At 62.2% G+C, this 19793-nt stretch overlaps 1 protein-coding gene across 6 annotated transcripts in view; it reads left to right on the top strand.

Annotated features, from left to right (window-relative positions):
- The window catches only part of GRID2IP (Grid2 interacting protein), a 44087-nt gene that overhangs the window by 20983 nt on the left and 3311 nt on the right, over nt 1–19793 (top strand). For 2 of the 6 annotated variants that reach the window (XM_051839061.2, XM_051839064.2), the window contains 19 exons: nt 44–129; nt 2018–2087; nt 2547–2641; nt 2851–3034; nt 6982–7136; nt 8023–8160; nt 8416–8513; nt 8693–8810; nt 9411–9760; nt 10154–10570; nt 12083–12170; nt 13207–13284; nt 13590–13786; nt 13987–14142; nt 14232–14318; nt 14492–14621; nt 14900–15018; nt 16418–16582; nt 16739–18804. In XM_051839061.2, the coding sequence (XP_051695021.2) occupies nt 44–129; nt 2018–2087; nt 2547–2641; nt 2851–3034; nt 6982–7136; nt 8023–8160; nt 8416–8513; nt 8693–8810; nt 9411–9760; nt 10154–10570; nt 12083–12170; nt 13207–13284; nt 13590–13786; nt 13987–14142; nt 14232–14318; nt 14492–14621; nt 14900–15018; nt 16418–16582; nt 16739–16810 (2803 nt within the window). In that variant the 3' untranslated portion in view covers nt 16811–18804. Of the gene's footprint in view, nt 1–43; nt 130–2017; nt 2088–2546; nt 2642–2850; nt 3035–6981; nt 7137–8022; nt 8161–8412; nt 8514–8692; nt 8811–9410; nt 9761–10153; nt 10571–12082; nt 12171–13206; nt 13285–13589; nt 13787–13986; nt 14143–14231; nt 14319–14491; nt 14622–14899; nt 15019–16417; nt 16583–16738; nt 18805–19793 lie in introns of those variants that run through there. The other 4 variants (XM_051839060.2, XM_070064367.1, XM_070064369.1 and 1 more) reach the window with 4 other exon arrangements.

The raw sequence follows: 19793 nt of genomic DNA on the forward strand, positions 1-19793 counted from the left end.
AGGACCCGGTTCCTGCCTTCACCCCGCCCTTATCTCTCCCCAGGACAGTCCGCGTCTACAAGGGCAACAAGAGCTTTGGCTTCACGCTGCGCGGCCATGGGCCTGTCTGGATCGAGTCTGTCCTGCCTGGTGAGGGGTGGGCAGGGTTGTCTCCATTGATTCTGCCCACGTGGGTGGCTCAGGCCGGTAGATCCAAATTCTCTCCTCCAAGGTCTTTCCTGTGTCGCCACGGAGGGCCAGAGGTATTGATCAGGACACGGGGCAGCCAGACAGAGTGGGTGCTTGCCCAGGCTATGCCACAACCAGACTCAGAGAGATATCAGGGCCTCAGTACCTCTGCCCACCCCACCCACCCCTACCTGGACCCCTTTTCTCTTCCCACCTGCTCTGGACTCCTGGGACTTGAGCCTTCCCAGTGCAGTGGTCTCTCCAGCGAGGTCCGGAATGGGCTGTGTGCTCTGTTCCGTCGTGGACAGTCTCAGCAGGGCTACTGAGGTGGACTCTGCCTCCGTGTGACCACCCCTCGGGGCTGGGCCACTTGCTCTGCCCTGCACCCACCCCCTCCCAGCAAGAAGCCCCTGGTGACACAGCCCCACCTGCACCCCTGTTGATGCTGCCCCTTCCTGCACCTCCACATCTCACACCTTCTGTGAATCTTGGGATCTTTCCGGAAGTGAATCCTGGGACCCGGCTCGTGCCGGTTCTCAACGGACCCAGGCATCGCTAAGCAGTTGACCCCAGGGTGTAGGGAGGGAGGCCCACGGCTGCTCGGAGGAGGGCTTCCTCTAGAAACGGCTAATCCCAGTCTCCCTGCCTCTCCCACGTGCGGGTGGAGACACCTGGTGTTGGGCTTTGCCAAAATCCACAGGTGCTGTTCTCCCCAGCCAGGTGACTGCCTGCTTTTCCTGCCATAGGAAACATGGGAAAGGCTGTGCCAAGTCAAGGACCTGGGGTCTCCTGAGCCCCTAGCCCATTGACCACTGATCCCCTGGGACAGCCCCTCTGGCCGTCCTCCTCCTCCAAGTGGAAGTCCAGGCAGGCTGGGTTCAACTAACCCTCACCCTCTCCCCCCTTTCCATCCCAGGGAAAGGACTCCTTCCCCTACCCCATCTCACCTTTACCAGGAAGTCTCCGCTGATTGTCTCCCCCCAACCCTCGCCTCAACTTGCCAGCCCTGCCTTCCAGGTGCTAGGTCCGACACTCAGGGCCATCAAGGGAGAAAGTGCCAGCTGAGGCTAATGAGCCAAGGAGACCACTGCCATTGGAAACACAGTTTGTCACTCACAGGTCCCAAGGGGAGGAAGGAAGTGGGCCATACTGCGGAGGACTGTGGAGGGTAGGGTTCCCTGGGGTGGGTCGGGGACAAGACCCAGGGCAGGGGGAGTGAGAGGAAGCACAGGCTACAGCCTTCCTTGGGGTTTTCACCAGCAGCAGTGGGCGGGGCGGGGCAGGGCAAGCGGGCTAAACCAGCTCAGGATTGGGTGTTGGAATAATTGCAGCGACTCCAGGGCAGAGGGACTGGGGTGAGTAGGGCAGGCGGCCACAGTGAAGCCCCCACCGAGGGGGTACTCGGAGGCACGGGCTCAGAAAGGGTAGGGTCGGCTTGCATGCTAAAGGCACACTTGCTAAAGTCCTTTTTGGGCAGAGTCCATCTCGCCAGGCCCCAAGATGTCAAAGCATCAGGAAATGCAGGAAACAAAAGAAAAATTTTGACTAATGCACCAGGTTTCCCCAGCCTGAGGGCGGAGCGTCGCTTGCGTGCACCCAGACGTGAGGCACCAAGACCAGAGCTGCAGCGGGGGCCCTTCAGCAGCCCAGGGCCTGACCCCCTCCCTCTGGGGGGGGTCACTGTGTCCTGAGCCCACATGGCCATCTGCGGACCCGGACTGCACCCTCCTCCACCACCCAGCGTGTCTCTGAGCCTCTGCTGCTGGCCCGTAAAACAGGAGAGCGACATCTGGCCGCCAGCGCCGGGCCCTGCCCCGCTGACTCCCGCGTCCTCTCTTCTGGCTTCCAGGCAGCCCGGCTGACAATGCTGCCCTCAAGTCGGGCGACCGGATCCTGTTCCTCAACGGACTGGACATGAGGTCAGGGGCCTCTGGGGACCATGCCCCTCCCCCCGACCACGATGACACCTGCCTCTTGGGACATCCGGGCCCTGGTCCCGATCTCTAACCAGTTGGTTCCCGGGCCCTGTCCCTCTTCCCATGCAAACTCTCAAGTCCATTCCCCCCACCCAACTCGGGACCTCAGTTCCTCCTTCCAGCCAGGGGGAATTCCCCAACTCCATGCTGGGGACACCGCGTTGCAGGGACCCCCTGTGTGTGGCGGTGGCAGGGCCACAGCTCCTTCAGCCAGGAAGGTAAAGGCCCAGGTGGTGAACTAAGCTGGTCCGAGGCCTGGGGCTTTTACCGTGCAAGATTCCAAACGGGAGAGGCAGGCCCTGGCCAGTCGTGGCCTCTCCAGGCAGGCCCGGAAGGTCTGACCGGCAGCCGTGCACGTGGCTGACCCCAGTGTGGCCCTCCTGGGCCATCTCTGCTTGGCAGGAACTGCTCACATGACAAGGTGGTGTCCATGCTGCAGGGCAGTGGCGCGATGCCCACGCTGGTGGTAGAAGAGGGGCTCGTCCCGTTCGCCAGCGGTGAGACCCCCTCCCCCAACACTGCCACTGCGGGGACCCCCAGAGTGCAGAGGACTCTGCAGCTTCCCTCCCCAGGGCTGCCCCCTGGTGGGGCTGGAACCCCAAGGGGACCCCACCCAGGGCTCTCGCTCCCACCCCAACCCCAGCTGCCCGGCAGACACACCCTCCACACACCTGACCTGTGCCTCTCCTGCCTGTGGTCCCGGCAGACTCTGATTCACTGGATTCGCCCAACCCGTCGTCAGCGCTCACCTCCCTGCAGTGGGTGGCCGAGATCCTGCCGTCCAGCATCCGGGTCCAAGGGAGGACCTTCAGCCAGCAGCTGGAACACCTGCTCACGCCGCCCGAGCGCTATGGCGTCTGCCGGGCCCTGGAGAGCTTCTTCCAGCACAGGTGGCTGGGCCGGAGCGGGGGTGGGGCCCGTCTGGGGTGGACTCCAGGTCCTGCCTGTATGCACCCTGCTGGGCTCCGTCTCCTGGGGGAGTCTCCTAGAAGGAAGCACCTGCGGGGGGGGGGGGGGGGGTGCTCCAGGGTTGGATTGCCCTGGAGCAAGCCCCGCCTCTGACACCCAGCCACGTGGCCTCTGTGAAGTGAGGCCTGTCCTTGGCCAGGGCTCTCCATGAGAGCCACGCCTGTGGGCAGCGTTACGGAGTTGGGGTTGGGGGTCTTTTCTCCTGGACCTGAGCTGCAGCAGGGTGCATCTGTGGCTCACCTCACTCTGGGGGACCATTGTTACGATCTGTGTCAAGCCCCTCACTGCTTCATTCCCTTTTCTTTAAATCCTTTTATTTTCTTTAAAGATGCATTTATTTAAAATGCAGAACATCAGAGAGAGAGACAGAGGTCTTCCCCTCACTGGTTTGCCCCACCCCCCAAATAGCTACAGCACCCAAATGGCTGGGCCAGGCTGAAGCGGGGAGCCAGGAACCCCATCACCCCAGGCGCAGCATCAGGGAGCTGGATCTGAAGTGGAGCAGCCAGAACGCCAGCCAGCACCGATGGCTTAACTCGCTGCACCACAGCGCCACCCCGAGGCAGTTTTATTAAGATGCCACTCACTTGCCCCGCAGTTGAGCCACTTAAGTGTACAGTTGGGTGTTTAGTATGATCCTGCGTTGCCGACAACAGGCACGTGTCCTGAGAAACCCGTCAGGCATCTCCTCCAGTGTGAACGTCACCGAGTGCACACACACAAGCCGGCACTAGTGGGGCCCTTCCTTGGCTGGGACGTCCCGACACGGCCGCGTCACTCCTAGGTACAGGCATCACTGCCGCAGGCTGTAGAACTTCATCAGGCCAGAAGGAAACCCTGAACCCTGTCCCGTCGTCCTCCGCCCCGACCCTGGGCAGCCAGCGTCTGTGGTCTCTGCAGACTCTGCACTCTCACGAGTGGGCGCTCACGTCTGGCTTCTTGCACTGAGCTTGAAACTGTCGCGCTCCAAGTGAGTTGGCCAGTGCTCCTGGCTGCTGCCTGTGGCTGAACACTCCCCCATCGCGTGGGCGTGTCTCATTGTGTTCTTGCACCTCTGTCTGGAGACAGATACATGCGTCGTGTCTGCCCGTCACTCCCTGTGAGCTCCACCGGCTGGGGCCGTGGCCGCCCGGGATGGGCATCCTTTGGTTTGCAGGTGTTCTCGGAAAGTGGGCGCTGCTGTGTAGTTCGACGTCTTTTTCTTTTGCATCGTGGTTGAGTTTTTGTTTTTTTGTTTTTGTTTTTTCACAGGCAGAGTGGACAGTGAGAGAGAGAGACAGAGAGAAGGGTCTTCCTTTTGCCGTTGGTTCACCCTCCAATGGCCGCCGCGGCCGGCGCACTGCGCTGATCCGAAGCCAGGAGCCAGGTGCTTCTCCTGGTCTCCCATGGGGTGCAGGGCCCAAGCACTTGGGCCATCCTCCACTGCACTCCCGGGCCACAGCAGAGAGCTGGCCTGGAAGAGGGGCAACCGGGACAGAATCCGGCGCCCCGACCGGGACTAGAACCCGGTGTGCCGGCGCCGCAAGGCGGAGGATTAGCTTATTGAGTCGCAGCGCCGGCTGTGGTTGAGTTTTAAGTCACGGCCTGTGTTTGATTTTTTTCTTACCAACAACTACGTGTTTAGGTCTGTCTTCACTCAGCGCACGGTTTTGTAACTGCTGCCAGATTCCTGTGGGGCATGGCACTATCCACCTTTTCTTTCTTTTTTTTTTTTTTTTTTTTGCTTGTCTTCTGGCCATAAAGTTACGTCTTCTTATTTTTTAATATATAAACTTATTTTTATTTATTTGAGAGGCAGAAAGACAAAGAGAGACTGAGACACACAAAGAGAGCTCCCCTCAGCTGCTTCTCTCCCCAGATGCCCACAACGGCTATATCTGGACCAGGGCTGGAGCCGGCAGTCAGAAACTAAATCCGGGTCTCCCACGTGGGCAGCAGGAGCCTGGTTTCTTGAGCCATCATGCTGCGTCCCAGGGCCTGGAGCCAGGAGTCAGAGCCAGGCTTTGAATGCGGGCACTCTGCCGTGGAGCATCCTAACCGGCATCTTAACCGCTTCTGACGTCCCGTTCATTGGGGTGGGTTTGATGTTGTTAGCAGTCACTTAAGCACCTTTTCATACGCTCGGGAATGTTTGATGCATCCTCGACAAGGTACCTTTTTATGCCCTCCATCCCTTTCTGCTTTGTCGGGCGCCTTGTTCCTGCTGATTTGCACGAGTCCCTCATGCCTTTTAGACACCAGTTCCCCCTTGGTTTTGGAAACATCTTCCCCTGTTTGTTGTTTCTCTTCCTACTTCTGCAGTAGCCAATCTTCACATTCCCAAGTTGTTCTTCTGTGAACAGATGTCTTTGATTTTGTATTATCAAGCTCACTGCATTCTTGGTCTTACTCTTTTGCCTTTTGAAATTTTATGAAGACTTTGCTTTCTAGGTCCTTTTAAAGATTTATTTATTTGGAAGGCAGAGAGAGAGAAAGAGAGAGCACTCCTCCATCTGCTGCTTCACTCCCCAGGTGACCGTAACAGCCAGAGCTGGGCCAGGCTGAAGCCAGGAGCCAGGCGCTTCTTCCAGGTTTCCTGCATGGTTGCAGGGGCTGAAACCCTTGAGCCATCTTCCACTGCTTTCTCAGGCACATTAGCAGGGAGCTGGATCAGAAGTGGAGCAGCCGGAACATGAACCAGTGCCCATGTGGGACACTGGAGCTGCAGGCAGCGGTTCAACCCACCACACCACAACACCAGGCCCAGTTCTCCTAATTTTATAATGTTACCTGTCATACTTGAGTCTTCTTCCCACCCAGAGTTCACCTTGATGAGTGATTTTATATAAGGACCTGGCTTTATCTTTTCCATATACTGCAGTCAGAAAACTGTTTTTAAGAGACAAACATTTCTGGCCGGCGCCGCGGCTCACTAGGCTAATCCTCCGCCTAGTGGCACCGGCACACCGGGTTCTAGTCCCGGTTGGGGCGCCGGATTCTGTCCCGGTTGCCCCTCTTCCAGGCCAGCTCTCTGCTGTGGCCAGGGAGTGGAGGATGGCCCAGGTGCTTGGGCCCTGCACCCCATGGGAGACCAGGAAAAGCACCTGGCTCCTGGCTCCTGCCATCGGATCAGCGCGGTGCGCCGGCCGCAGCGCGCCGGCCGCGGCGGCCATTGGAGGGTGAACCAACGGCAAAAGGAAGACCTTTCTTTCTGTCCCTCTCTCTCACTGTCCACTCTGCCTGTCAAAAAAAAAAAAAAAAAGAGAGACAAACATTTCTGTGCAGTAGATGCTGTTTAAGACCTGTTTTATTTATTTGAAAGGCAGAGTGACACAGAGTGAGAAACAGTGGGGGTAGGGGGAGAGATAGTCCATCCACTGGTTCACTCCCCAAAGGGCTGCAACAGCCAGATCTGGGCTGGGCTGGGCTGAAGCCAGGAGCCAGGAACCCCATCTGGGTCTCCCACATGGGGGCAGAGTCCCAAGCACTTGGGCCATCTTCTGCTGCCTTCCCAGGTGCACTGGCAGGAAGCTGGATTGGAAGCAGAGCAGCTGGGACTTGAATCGGCACTTCCATATGAGATGCCGGTGTTGTAAGCGATGGCTTAGCCTGCTGTGTCACCACTCCAGCCCAGTAGGTGCTATTTTGATCCCCATTCTATAGGTGGGCACAGAGAAGTTAAGTAAGCTGAGAAAGGACACTCAGCCGCTCAGTGGCAGAGCCAGGATTTGAATCTTGCCGACCTGGCCCCAGAGCCCACCTTCCTGCCTGCTGCTCCTTCTCTGGCTGAATTCTGTGGCCTGGAAGGATCGCCCTGGTCTCCACCCCACCCTACCCGCTGCGGTGAGCCCCTGGATAATGAACCCCTTTGTCCTGCACCCTCCCCCAGGAACATCGACACCCTCATTGTGGACGTCTATCCCGTGCTGGACACGCCTGCCAAGCAGGTGCTGTGGCAGTTCATCTACCAGCTGCTGACCTATGAGGAACAGGAGCTCTGCCAGGAGAAAATCGAGTGCTTCCTCGGCTACACGGCCATGACGGGTAAGCTGCCCCACCCACCTGGTGCACAGCCAGACACCTGTCCCCACCCAGGAGTCCTTACAGGCAGCTGTGCTCTCCCACCCGACTGCCTGCTCTCAGGCTCCTCACGCACAGAATGGGAGTGACCTCAGCAGCACTGCTTTGCATCCTGGGAAGTGTGCGTCACGGGCTGAGAAGTGTGTGTGTGGTTTGTTTTACAGATGCACCAGCACATGCCGCCTGGGTCACGAGCCCTTGGCCAGGGGGCACCTGGCTGGTGGGCTCCCAGCACATGTGCCTGAACACACACACACATGCGCGTGCACCTGCTGCACACACTCACAGCTTGCCGGGCCGTGAGCCTCCCACCTGCCCACAGCACCCTGCACTGTTAAGCCAGGTGGAGGAAGTGTGTCAGACCCTGTGAATTTGCCCTGTTCGGGGCTCTTTGCACCTGCTTTGACAGTCCCTGCAGGCCCCGCTATATGCTGGCCCTGGGGGCCCATGAGCCCTAGTCCTGGGGGCCCACAGTTTTCTGGGGGAGACAAGTGTCTTGGCAAGAAGCTCAGGGACTGGGCTGGGCAGCACACACCCTACACAGCTGTCCAGGCCAGGCCCTTCCCTGTTGTCCCCTAAGCCCCTTTGGACAGCAGTGATGAGCCTGGTCCCAGCATGGGACACTGAGCCCCTAGAAAGCAAGGGACCCTAGACTCTTACCATGGGAAGAACCCTGTGGATCGGATTTTGTCCCTCCGCTGGCCAGGCCGGGGGGCTCCTCCTGTGTCCTGGTGCCCGGTTTCCCTGGCCTGGGGCCCACTTCTTGGTCCAGGCGACTTCTGCCCTCATTGGAGGCTCCTTGTCTGGCTGAGAGGGTGGGAGGCCACCATCTCACCTGCATGTCCCACAGCAGAGTCAGAGCCGGAGCCAGAGCCGGAGCTGGAGCCAGAGCCGGTGCCCGAGCCCCAGCCACGGAGCTCCCTGAGGGCCTCCTCCGTGTGCCGCCGGAGCCTCCGGTCCCAGGGCCTGGAGACCAGCCTCAGCTGCGGTATGGCCCCCGATGGAAAGGCTGGGGTGGGTAGGTGGGAGAGGACCTCCAGGGCTCAGTTTTCCCATCTGCAAAAGGGGTGTGCAGTGCTGAGACTTGACAGAGAATGAGGGCAGGCAAGACTGAGCATGGCCATCCTGGGTCCGCGGGGCCTGTGGGATCCAGGCCAGGGCCCAGGCCTCACGGCTCAGGTGTGGTAAGGAGACCCCTAGGGCAGGCGCGGCCGCCCCTGATTGATTCCTGATTCCTCAGCAGGTCCCAGCGAGTGCGCTGAGATGCCGCTTCCTCTGATCCCAGGAGAGCGCCAGGCCGGCGACGGCACATCCCTCCCCGAGACCCCCAACCCCAAGATGGTGAGGCTTGCCCTGCCCCCCAGGTGGGATGCGCAGGGATGGGGGTGCCCATAGCTGAGGGGGCCCAGGAGGCCCCAGGCCAAGGCGCCCCCGTGGCTGCTGCTGGCTGGCTGAAGCCACATTAGGGCCACGCGGGAGACGCGGGCGTGGGCTGCACTCCCCATGCCCCGTCCCCACAGATGTCGGCCGTCTACGCGGAGCTCGAGTCGCGGCTGAGCAGCAGCTTCAAGGGGAAGATGGGGTCGACATCCAAATCCCTGGGCTCCCCGCCAGGCCCCAGCCCAGCAGACACGGCAGGTAGGGGCTTGCCAGCCCGGTCCCCGGAGGCACTGTCCTCCTGTCTGGTCGTCCCTGTGGTCCACACACCTGGGAAACGTCCCCGAGGCAGAGGGAACCCCTCCCCCAGAGGCCTCCATGCACGGGTCAGGGTTGTCCACGTGGTCAGGGTCATCCCGGCCCCTCCCATGTCACCTGTATCCCTCACCCCAGCCATGGAAGTCCCCGCGTTAGCAACGCGCCCTTGGACAAACTACAGCGTGCATGTGGGTTGCTGTGCGGGAGGGAGTCAGAGGACAAGAGCCCTGTGTGCCCAGGGCATGCTGGGCATGGGAGGGGCCACCTGACCCTCGGCCCCTCGGCCCTTTGAATGGCGTGCAGCTGGGCTGGGGTGTCTGTTTCAAGGTCCAGCCCGTCCAGGGGCTAAGTCGGGTCTCCCTCAGGTGCTCTGACCTTTGACCTCGCGCTGGGAAAAGCCTGGGAGGCAGAGTCACCCAGACTGGGCAAAGGGGAGTGCCTAGGGCCACAGCACTGACCTGCCCCGGGCCCTCCCCTCCAGCCTGCACCTGTGACCTGGGTGCAGGCTGAACAGGGGTCCTCACGCTCCATCCCCCACCCCAGGGCCCAGGACCCTGTCCAGCGTCTCCTGGCCCAGCGAGCGGCTGCTGCCCTCCCCCTGCTACTACCCGCTGTGCTCAGGGGACCCGGGCTCCCCCAGCAGCTCCGAGTCCCACCCCTACGCCAGCCTGGACAGCAGCAGGGCGCCCTCCCCACAGCCAGGGCCCGTCCACCCCGACAGCCCCCCCAGCCCGGACCCTGCCCGCCCGCCCAGCCGCAGGAAGCGCTTCACCTTCTCGCGCCCGATGCGAAGCCGGGACACTGACCGCTTCCTGGATGCGCTGAGTGAGCAGCTGGGCCCCCGCGTCACCATCGTGGAGGACTTTCTGACGCCCGAGAACGACTATGAGGAGGTGGGCGTGCCAGCAACGGGGTGGGGGGGAAGGGGCAGTGGTGGACATGGAGCCCGGCGGGGAACCAAGTCCCCAGCTCCTGCAGGGGGCCCAGTGACCTCGGGGTCTGCCCCAGGCTACCCCATCCTGTCCCTGGCCCCAGGCTATCCCATTTACTCTCATTACCCCATCCGTGTCCCAGGCTACCTCACCCACAGTCTCAGGGTAAACCACCAGACCCTTGTGTTCCTCTACCCAGCTTATCCCACCGCGTGCTGAGGTTACCCCGCACGCCTGGTCTGTCCTGGGCTATCCCACGCTCCCCACCCTCGGCCCACGTTTCATACACGTGCACCTGCTGTTGTCCGTCTGGGCCCAGCCCCGCCCTCCCCTCCCCTGCTCTCCCCCCACCAGATGAGCTTCCATGACGACCAGGGCAGCTTTGCCACCAACGAGCGGAGCAGCGGGAGCGACTGCGTGAGCAGCAGCGAGGAGGGCAGCTCCCTGACGTACTCCTCTATCTCCGACCACATACCCCCGCCCCCACTCAGCCCCCCACCCCCGCCACCCCTGCCCTTCCACGACCCCAAGCCCAGCGCCCGCTCCTCTGCCGGTCCCCGGGGTCCCAGCCAGGTGCTGCCCAAGCCCCTAGCCCAGCTCAGCCACCCTGTCCCACCGCCGCCTCCACCGCCCCTGCCCCCGCCCGTGCCCTGTGCGCCCCCCATGCTGTCCCGGGGCCTGGGCCACCGGCGCAGCGAGACCAGCCACATGAGCGTCAAACGCTTGCGGTGGGAGCAGGTGGAGAACTCGGAAGGCACCATCTGGGGTCAGGTACGTGAGCCGGGCCCGCTGGGGCCTTGCACCAGGGGAGGGCGGCCAGGGCAGCGGCGTTGAAGGCCTGAGCCATCCCCACAGTGTTCCTGGGACCAGCCCAAGGACACATGCCCCTGGTGGTTGACGCAGGCATTGAAGCCAATCCAGGTCCCTAAGCCAGACACCCTGGGGACGCCTGAAATGCCATCACACTTTCGGTCGAGTTCTTGTTCTCCTGGGTCCTTAAAAGGGGCAGTGGTCCACACTGCTGCCCGCCGGCCTCCACCATCACTGCAGCGCTCGGATGTCCTCCCGACACTACCAGCATCTACCGAACACCCCCGGTGATGGGGGACTCGCCACCTGCCGAGGCCTCCCTCCCCTCACTGGGCAATTTTCACCACCGTCCCCTGTGTGACTCTGAGCTCATCTCCCAGAGCTCCCCCGCCCAGGCATCCTCTGCCAGCCACAGGCCCACCAACCCCTGTTCTTGAGGTCGTTCTAGAATGTGCCTTCTGGCCACAATCCACGTCATTGCCAAAGAGCAGGCCCCACCTGGAACCCCAGCCAGTGGGGCTAGACTGGTGCGGAGCGGTGAGCAGGATCGTTGCTTCCTTTGACCTGACACCAGACTCCGGCCTGGGCTCCCTCTGGCTTCCGGAGCTGCCCCCTTCCTGGGGCCCGTGCCCGCCATCACCCTGAAGCCCAGTCTCTCCATATTCTTGGAACTCACAGCTTGCTGTCACACAGAGCCATGCTTGTCATGCCTCCCCGTGGCCGTCTCCTGGGTCCTGGTCCTGTGTCCTGCCCTCCCAGCCAGGACGGCGAGCTCCCCTGTCCCCAGGGAACCTGTCCATGTTGCTGATAAATATGCCCAGTAGTATAGGACCACCAACAGGGACCTCCCGGCTTTAGATGGTTCCTGAAGGTGGACACAGGGAAGCAGGTCACATACCTGCCTAAGTCCACGCCAGCTGTTCGCGCCCCACAGCTGAGATTTCATTCTCTGCGGGTCTCCCTTTTAGAATGGCCCCTTGGCAGCTGCCTGGCCCTCACTCCGTGCCCGAACCCCAGACTGCACCTCTCATCTAGACCATGTGTTACAGCCAGCTGTCCAGGCCCTGGCTTAGGACAGCTGCTTCTGTCCCCCCCCCCCCCCGTCCGCACCAGTTTGCCAGTGAACTCACTCACTCCCTGCAAAGGAGACCTGAAAAAACAGGGCCAGACCCCTCAGCCGCCACCTTCAGCCCCTTTAGCTCGGTGGCTGCCGCCCACCTCACCAGCTCCTGCACTGACAGAGATCCAAGCACGCCAGGAGTGCAGATCTCAAGAGGAGCCAGCTCCCCACCCCATCTTCCGGAGCCTGTCCTGGGCTTCTCCCGGGGCCTGGTGGGAGATCTCCCTCCGGGAGCCCCCAGGGTGGCTCTCGATGCGGGGGGGGGGGGGGGGGCGGGAGCACAGGTGTGGTGGAGGAAGCCAGCCCAGCTGCTGCTGTTCCTCCCACCCTGAGCTCCCTACCCTGTCCCACAGCTGGGGGAGGATTCCGACTACGATAAGCTGAGCGACATGGTGAAATACCTCGACCTGGAGCTCCACTTTGGCACCCAGAAGCCTGCCAGTGAGTGTCCTGGTGGCCGGGGGCGGGGGAACCCCGGACACCGCGCCGCCTGCGGCATCTGCGAGAGTACTCTGACGGCCGTTCACCCACTGTGTCGTCAGACCTTGAACCCCTGAGTCGCTCAGTTTCTCGGAGCTTCATCTCAAAAGGGAGACTATTAAGAACAGCTGGCGGCCGACGCTGTGCCTCAATAGGCTAATCCTCCACCTGCGGCGCCGGCACACCGGGTTCTAGTCCCGGTTGGGGCACCAGATTCTGTCCTGGTTGCCCCTCTTTCAGGCCAGCTCTCTGCTGTGGCCCGGGAGTGCAGTGGAGGATGGCCCAGGTGCTTGGGCCCTGCACCCCATGGGAGACCAGGAGAAGCACCTGGCTCCTGCCATTGGATCAGCATGATGCGCCGGCCGCAGCACGCCGGCTACGGTGGCCATTGGAGGGTGAACCAACGGCAAAAAGGAAGACCTCTTTGTCTCTCTCTATCCACTCTGTCAAAAAAAAAAAAAACAAAAAACAGCTGGCATGGATTGCGTGCTGACCAAATGCCAGGCACTCTTCTAAGTTAATCCCGTGACAAACTGTGAGGTTACCTCCTCCTCCTAAGGAGGAAACACAGGAAACACTACGTGACTTGTGCCAAGTCACACAGCCAGGATAGAGTGGGAGGACTGAGGGCCAGGCCCCCTCTCTCCTCGGCCTGGAGGGGAAAGGCCTTGCCCGTTCGGGAATCAGCTGAAAGGTGGAGAGCTGGTTGATTCTCTTCTGCCAGCCCCATCCCGAGAGCCCAGAAGAGAGAGGGCATGGTCGTGGGGGGATGGGCACTCACCACCCACGCTGTGTTCCACTGCACCCGAGTGTCCCTGAGTGGAAGGGTGAGGAATGAGGGGCAGCCTCCCCCCAGAGCTGATGCAGCCCAGGCCGTGCTGGGGGCTGGGGGCTGGGGGGTGGTCTTGGTGGATGGCAGCGGCTGCACCATTCCTGGGCTGGTCCAGGGCACACCAAGCCCAGCCTCCCCTTTGCAACCGTCCAGTTTCCTTTCCAGAGCCTGTGCCGGGGCCCGAGCCCTTCAGGAAGAAGGAGGTGGTAGAGATCCTGTCCCACAAGAAGGCCTACAACACCTGTAAGTGTTGGCATCAGGCACCCCCACGGTCGTAGGGGTGGCACAGTGGCACTCACTATGGGTGGCAGTGCCACGGCCCAGCCTGGGTAAGGTTAGGCTTGGGGCTGGGACCCCTGTCACCTGGCTGCGCAGAGTCCCGACCTGAGCCCACCTGGGCTCAGGCATCGGCCTTGGCTGCACCTCCGTCGGCCCCACCTCCCCTGTAAACCCCCTCCCCAGTTCCGGCTTCCAGCACCATCCTCCGCAGGCCCCGCCCTCGCCCTGGTCCCCGCCCCTCACCCCGCCCCTCGCGGCCCCGCCCACAGCCATCCTCCTGGCGCACCTGAAGCTGAGCCCGGCCGAGCTGCGGCAGGTGCTCATGAGCATGGAGCCCCGGCGGCTGGAGCCGGCGCACCTGGCGCAGCTGCTGCTCTTCGCGCCGGACGCCGACGAGGAGCAGCGCTACCAGGCCTTCCGCGAGGCGCCCGGCCGCCTCAGCGAGCCCGACCAGTTCGTCCTGCAGGTGCTCCCGCTCGCGCTCCCGCTTTAGCGCGCGCCCTGGGCCGGGCTCCCACCGGGATCCGTGGGAGAGGGGGCGAGGGTGCCCCCTGCTAGGAGCCGCGCTAGGCTTTCTCAAGGGCGTCCGTGACCCCAGCCCCGTCCCAGACGGCGCGGAGGCCCCTGGCGGGCGCTGCGTGACTGCGAACCCCGCCCTCGCGGCAGATGCTGTCGGTTCCCGAGTACAAGACCCGCCTGCGCAGCCTCCACTTCCAGGCTACGCTGCAAGAGAAGACCGAGGAGATCCGAGGCAGCCTGGAGTGCCTGCGCCAGGCCTCCCTGGAGCTCAGGAACAGCCGGAAGCTCGCCAAGATCCTGGAGGTCAGGGGGCAGCCCAGCCCTGGCCCCCTAGCCTGGCGGGCGGGGGCGGGGCTAGGACTTAGCAGGACCCGCCCCCTTCCTCTCCCCAGTTTGTGCTGGCCATGGGCAACTATCTCAACGATGGCCAGCCCAGGACCAACAAGACCACGGGCTTCAAGATCAACTTTCTGACCGAGGTGAGGGGCCCGCCAGTCCCCGGCGAGGGATGGATTAGGCCAGGCGTGACTGCAGCGGAGGGCGGGGGCGGGGCGGGGGGGCGGGACTTGGAACGGGACGGCCCAGTTGGGGCTAGGCCAGGCCGGGGGAGCCAGATGGGGCGCTTACGTTGGGGCGGGGGTGTCACTCGCAGCTGAACTCCACCAAGACCGCGGACGGGAAGTCCACCTTCCTGCACATCCTTGCCAAATCGCTGAGCCAGCACTTCCCAGAGCTCCTGGGCTTCGCTCAGGACCTGCCCACTGTGCCCCTGGCTGCCAAAGGTAGGCGGGAGGGGGATGTGGAGGCAGAGGCTGTGCTGGGCTGGGGTGGGGGGAGAGAGGGGAGGTGCTGGGCTGGGGGGGTAGGTGCTGGGCTGGGGGTGGAGGGGAGGCAGAGGCTGTGCTGGGCTGGGGGAGGTGGGGGCTGTGGAGGCAGAGGCTGTGCTGGGCTGGAGAGGAGGGGGAGGAGCGGCTGGGCTGGGCTGGGGGGATGGGAGGGGCAGAGGCTGCCTGGGCTGGATGGGCGGGGCCTCGTGAAGCTCCTCTCCCCTTCTCTGCAGTAAACCAGCGGGCCCTAACCAGCGACCTGGCTGACCTTCACGGCACCATCAGTGAGATCCAGGACGCCTGCCAGACCATGTCCCCCTCCAGCGAGGACAAGTTTGCTGTGGTCATGGCCGTATCCTCTGACGGACACCCGGCTGCACCTGGGGGGTGGGATGGTGGGGTTTCACCCTGGTCCCTTTGAATCCGCGACGTAGGCCAGCTTTGTGTGACCTAGAATGGGGCTCCTTAGAGTTTCCCAAAGCCGCTGCCTTGTCCCCATCCGTCCCTGTAGGCGTTGGAGCCCAGACGGAAGTCATATGGCACAGGGAGGGGCTGCTGAGGCCCGACCAGCCAGAGGCAGTCAGGAGAGGGGAGCATTTCCAGGGAGCCCCCTGCGGGGCCTCCCCAGGGCAGGAGACGGATCTGGGGGGGATGGTGGGAGGGCAGAGCGGGTGGCAGCTCTCTGTGCCCCTGCTCTGTGGCCCCTGCCCTCCCTGGCACTGCCCCTGTCGTGTGTCCTGGTCCCAGAGCGTGGTCGGGGTGAGTGCCCAGGTTAGGAACGTGGCGTCAGATCCTGCTTTCCTGGGAGGTGGGAGACCCGAGGAGGCTGGCCAGCCCGTGCCTCGCCGGGCGGGCATCCCTGAGCCCGTGGCAAGCGCTCCTCACCGCTGCTGCTGCCTTGAACCATCTGACACCGAGATGCATTGTGGGTGTGGAAGCTGGGGCTGCTCAGGAGGGAGTCAGCTTCCCTCGGTGCAGGGGGTGGGCGGAGGTACCTGCCTGTGTCCCTGGCTTGCGGAATCCCAGGGCAGTGGGGATGGGTGGCTGTTTCTGGGCAGTCTCACTGCTGGAAGGCAGCCCAGCAGACAGCCCCAGGCCCAAGTCCTGACTCGGCTGTTCATCAGCTGAGTGCCTGTAGGCAAGTTGCTTCCCCACCCTGAGCCCTAGAGAGAGGCTGAGGATCCCCACCCCAGCAGGGGGGGGGGTTGGGCTGGGGTGGCGGGGTTGTCGTGACTGTTAACTGATGACCGTGCGCCTGAATCCATCCCATGGCCCTGTGTGACGCTGGGCTATGTGTGCTGCAGTGTCTTACCTGTAAGGTGGGGCTGACCTGCCTCCTTGAGGTGTCTGGACATCAAGTACGAACGTGCGGCGAGCTTAGAGCGCAGCTGGGCACAGCCCGAGTCCCGGGCCACATTACGGTGGCTCAGCCGCTGGGCCTCTGCCGAAGACTCACCAGGGAACACGGGGAACACAGAGGGCACTTCCGGAGCAAACCTGAACTTCTGAACCGTTTCAGACAGTGACAAAGGCAGAGGAGGTTCCGGAAGGGGCCACTACAGGTGGGTGACTTGGGGAAAAGGGGGCAGCGGCCTCTGAGAAGAGAGAGCCGCCCTGCCAGAAAGCAGAGAGTGAGGGTCTGAGGCTGCCAGCGACTGGGCCAGGTGCCAGGACGAGCGTGGTGGGCAGTGGGACAGGTGGGGGGAGGGGCGCCCAGCAGGCTGGCGGTTTCCTTGACCGAGACCCCTCAGTCCTTCCTGGAGACGGCCCAGCCAGTGCTCCGGGCGCTGGACGGGCTGCAGCACGAGGCCATGGAGGAGCTGGCCAAGGCGCTGGCCTTCTTCGGGGAGGACTCCAAAGCCACGACCTCCGAGGCGTTCTTTGGCATTTTTGCCGAGTTCATGAGCAAGTTCGAGGTGAGCCACGGTGGACGGGAGGGCTCCTCACAAGTGGTCAGGGCTGCAGGTCACACGAGGAGGTCCCCCGTGAGTGACTCTTCCCAAACTGATGGGAAGGGTGCGGAGGCTCCCGGATCCACTGACACCCCCTCCCCTGTGCTGCCCCCTCCCCAGCGAGCACTCAGCGACCTGCAGGCCGGAGACGGCCCGCGCAGCTCTGGGATGGTGTCTCCCTTGGCCTGGTGACGGCAGCCACGTTGCCCGCAGACTGAGTATGGAGGTGGACGCACGATGAGGCTGCGCCCAAGAGGGCAGCGTGGACGCGGAGAGGGAGGGGCCTCGGCACAGGGCCCAGCCGCTGCCCGCGTCTCCAGCTACCTCAGCCGCCAGGCTTGGCCGGCCTGGGCCCACCCTGGTCTGGCACAGCCTCCCTGAGTGGGAGCAGAGACCCTGGCAGCCCAGCCTGGCTTGTTCCTCACTCCCACCTCTCCTGGCTCTCTGGGGGCCCCCGGATGGTGCAGTGGACTGCCTGCCTGGGCCGTGGAATGCAGCACACCAAGCCAGCCTGAGGGCACCTGGAGGTAGAGCAGAGCAAGCAGGCGGGTAGTGGTGATGTGCACAGGAGGAGAGGCCCGGGCAGGGCCTGCAGAATAGAAGTTTTAGCCCAGCAGACAAACTGAGAACCTGTTTAGAGGCGACGGCATCCCAGTCGGGGAAGCCGTGGTCAAGGTCAGAGCAGAGGGAGCGGGGAGATGCCAAGGCAGGATTTGGCGGCTGCCTGCAGGTTTCCCACCTGGGTGGCTGGTGGAACAGGTCTGGGGGCACAGGGCACAATCTGGGACACGTGTGGGCTCCCTAAGGCTGTGGCATGTGTGTGTGGGAGGGTGGTCGGCGACGGGGTTGAGCTGGACGCCAGGAGCAGCGGGAGCGGTGGGCAGGTGGGGCGTGGGATTTCTTCCGCCCTGTCTGCCTCCCTCAGTAGATTCCTGCATCGGGCGGCTTCCCCGGTTACCTCTCCCCTTAACTCTGTATCCCAGAGAAGGCCAAAGCGGGCTTTCAACCTGTGTCTTGGATTCCGTCTCTCCTGCTGCCATCAAATGACTGATGAGATCCCCGCAGTCTTAGGAACCCACTGGGTTCTTCCTGTTCTCTCCTTCTTCCCTGCCCCGTGGAGAAATGTCTAAAGGGGATATGGCTGGAGGAGTCTATTTCTCCCTGATGGCTCCAACTCTCCAACTGCTTAGCTCCCACAGTTCCCCACGCCTGTGTGTCCCGAAAACACTTCAGAAGGTCCCTGAAGATCCCTGGATGAGATCTGAGATCCAGAGAGATTACCGACTCCAGCAGGCATGATCCCTGGGCCCCATGGGCCCATGTGGCAAAAGTCAGAAATGCATGTCCCCTCCGGGAGACCCAGCCTCATCCCTGGGGCACAGCTGGCCAAGCCAAGCACTGGCTAGGTTTTCTTCCTGCTGTGGCTTGTGTTGGCTAACTGTTCGCGCCAACAGTGCTATGTAGCAAACTGTCCCAACACTCAACGGCTTCAAGGGGCAGCCCCTTCTCTGCTCAGGAATCCATGGGTCACCAGACAGCTTGGGTCTGAGCTGGGCTCAGTCAACGCACTCACACACCTACAGTCAGCTGTGGGGCAGCCAGGCGGCCTTGCTAACCCTGTGGGCTCTCTCCCGTGTCGGGCCCTGGCTGGGAAGGCTGGAGTGACCTCCATGGTCCCTCCTCCTGCACCCCAGTGGCCTATTGTTTCCGTGATAAGAGATGGACATCCAAGAGAACAAACTTGGGGAGGTGCAGGGGGTCCCCTCACTTGGACTCGGAACTGCACACCATCCCTCCTGGCACATTCTGTCGTCAAAGCAAGCGACCAGGGTCATATTTTAGGGGAAGGGAAACCAGCTGGATCCATTCTTTGGGGGGAAAAAAAGGATTTATTTATTTATTTGAAAAGCAGAGAGAGAGAGTGATCTTCCATCTATTGGCTCACTCCCCAACTGGATGCAGTGGCCAGGGTTAGACCAGGACAGAGCCAGGAGCCTGGGGCTCCATCCAGGTCTCCCATGTGGGTAGCAGGGGTCCAAGCATTTGGGCCATGTCCTGCTGCTTTCCCAGGCACGTAAGCAGAGAGTTGGACCAGAAGTGGAGCAGCTGGGATTTGAACCAGCGCTCATATCGGGTGCCAGTGTTGCAGGCGGCAGCTTAACCCGCTGCACCACAGCACTGGCCCCGTGCACCCGCTTTGATGAGAGAAGCTGCAGAATCACATTGCACAGGGCATAGACTCAGGGCGGCAGCAGAATCGGGGCTATTTTTGCAAGCAACTTGCGTGCTTGCCCAGACGCTCGGGTGCGCCTCTCAGCCAGCTTAAAATCCCCTGGGACTCTGGTCCTGTGTCTAGCCAGCCAGCCTGGCTCCGCTCTCCCACCCCTGTGTGTCCTCCAGGTGACAGGCTTCTCTCTTACCTGTCACCCATGAGTTATCGGACTCCTCTGCGGATACTCAGACCCATGGGCAGCTGTCATTCGTGCCTGCCTAGCAGCCAGTCCACCCTTGTGCTGGGAAAAGGGTCCCTGTTCTTCCTTTGGGAAAGGCAGGCCCTCGAGCTGTGCTCGCAGGATAAGGAGCAGCCTGAAACTCCGCCTGCGTGGCTCAGAGAAAGGAGCTTCCCCTTTGGCTGGGATCGCTGGGTGGGAAGGGGGCGGAGCCTGGAGGGAGCAGCCGGAGCCACCACGTGGAGGGTGCCTGCCTGGGCTCAAAGCCAACACGGGAAAGAACCCAAGAAGGTCAGCGTTCTCGTCTCTGGGTCCCTGGATCCAACGGTGCCTGAAGTAGACCCCGGGACTTGTGAGTTTCCGAGCCAACAAGTCCCCCTTTCCACCTAGATGTCTGTTTAACTTCAATTCCTCGGCTTGGGCTGAACGGATTGGACTTCTGTCACTTGTAGCCCGTGGACAGATGCTTGTGGCTGCTCTGTGTTTGCACACGCTCCGTGAGCTCTCTCCATTCATAAACTCGTTCATCTGCACTGTGACTGTCCGCTGTGTGCCAGGTGCAGTGCTGGTGTCAGACAGCCTAGGGGTCAGTCTCTGACTTAACTGCGTATCGCGGTAGTGGTACCCCGGCAGCAGTGCAGAGTCCCGTACGTGAGCCAATGTGTGCGTCGCATCACCAACCCCCGCTTCCTCGCCACCTGACAAACTGAATGCAGGCGCTTACG

The sequence above is a fragment of the Oryctolagus cuniculus genome, chromosome 19 (genome assembly GCF_964237555.1).
Source record: "Oryctolagus cuniculus chromosome 19, mOryCun1.1, whole genome shotgun sequence".
Taxonomy (NCBI): domain Eukaryota; kingdom Metazoa; phylum Chordata; class Mammalia; order Lagomorpha; family Leporidae; genus Oryctolagus; species Oryctolagus cuniculus.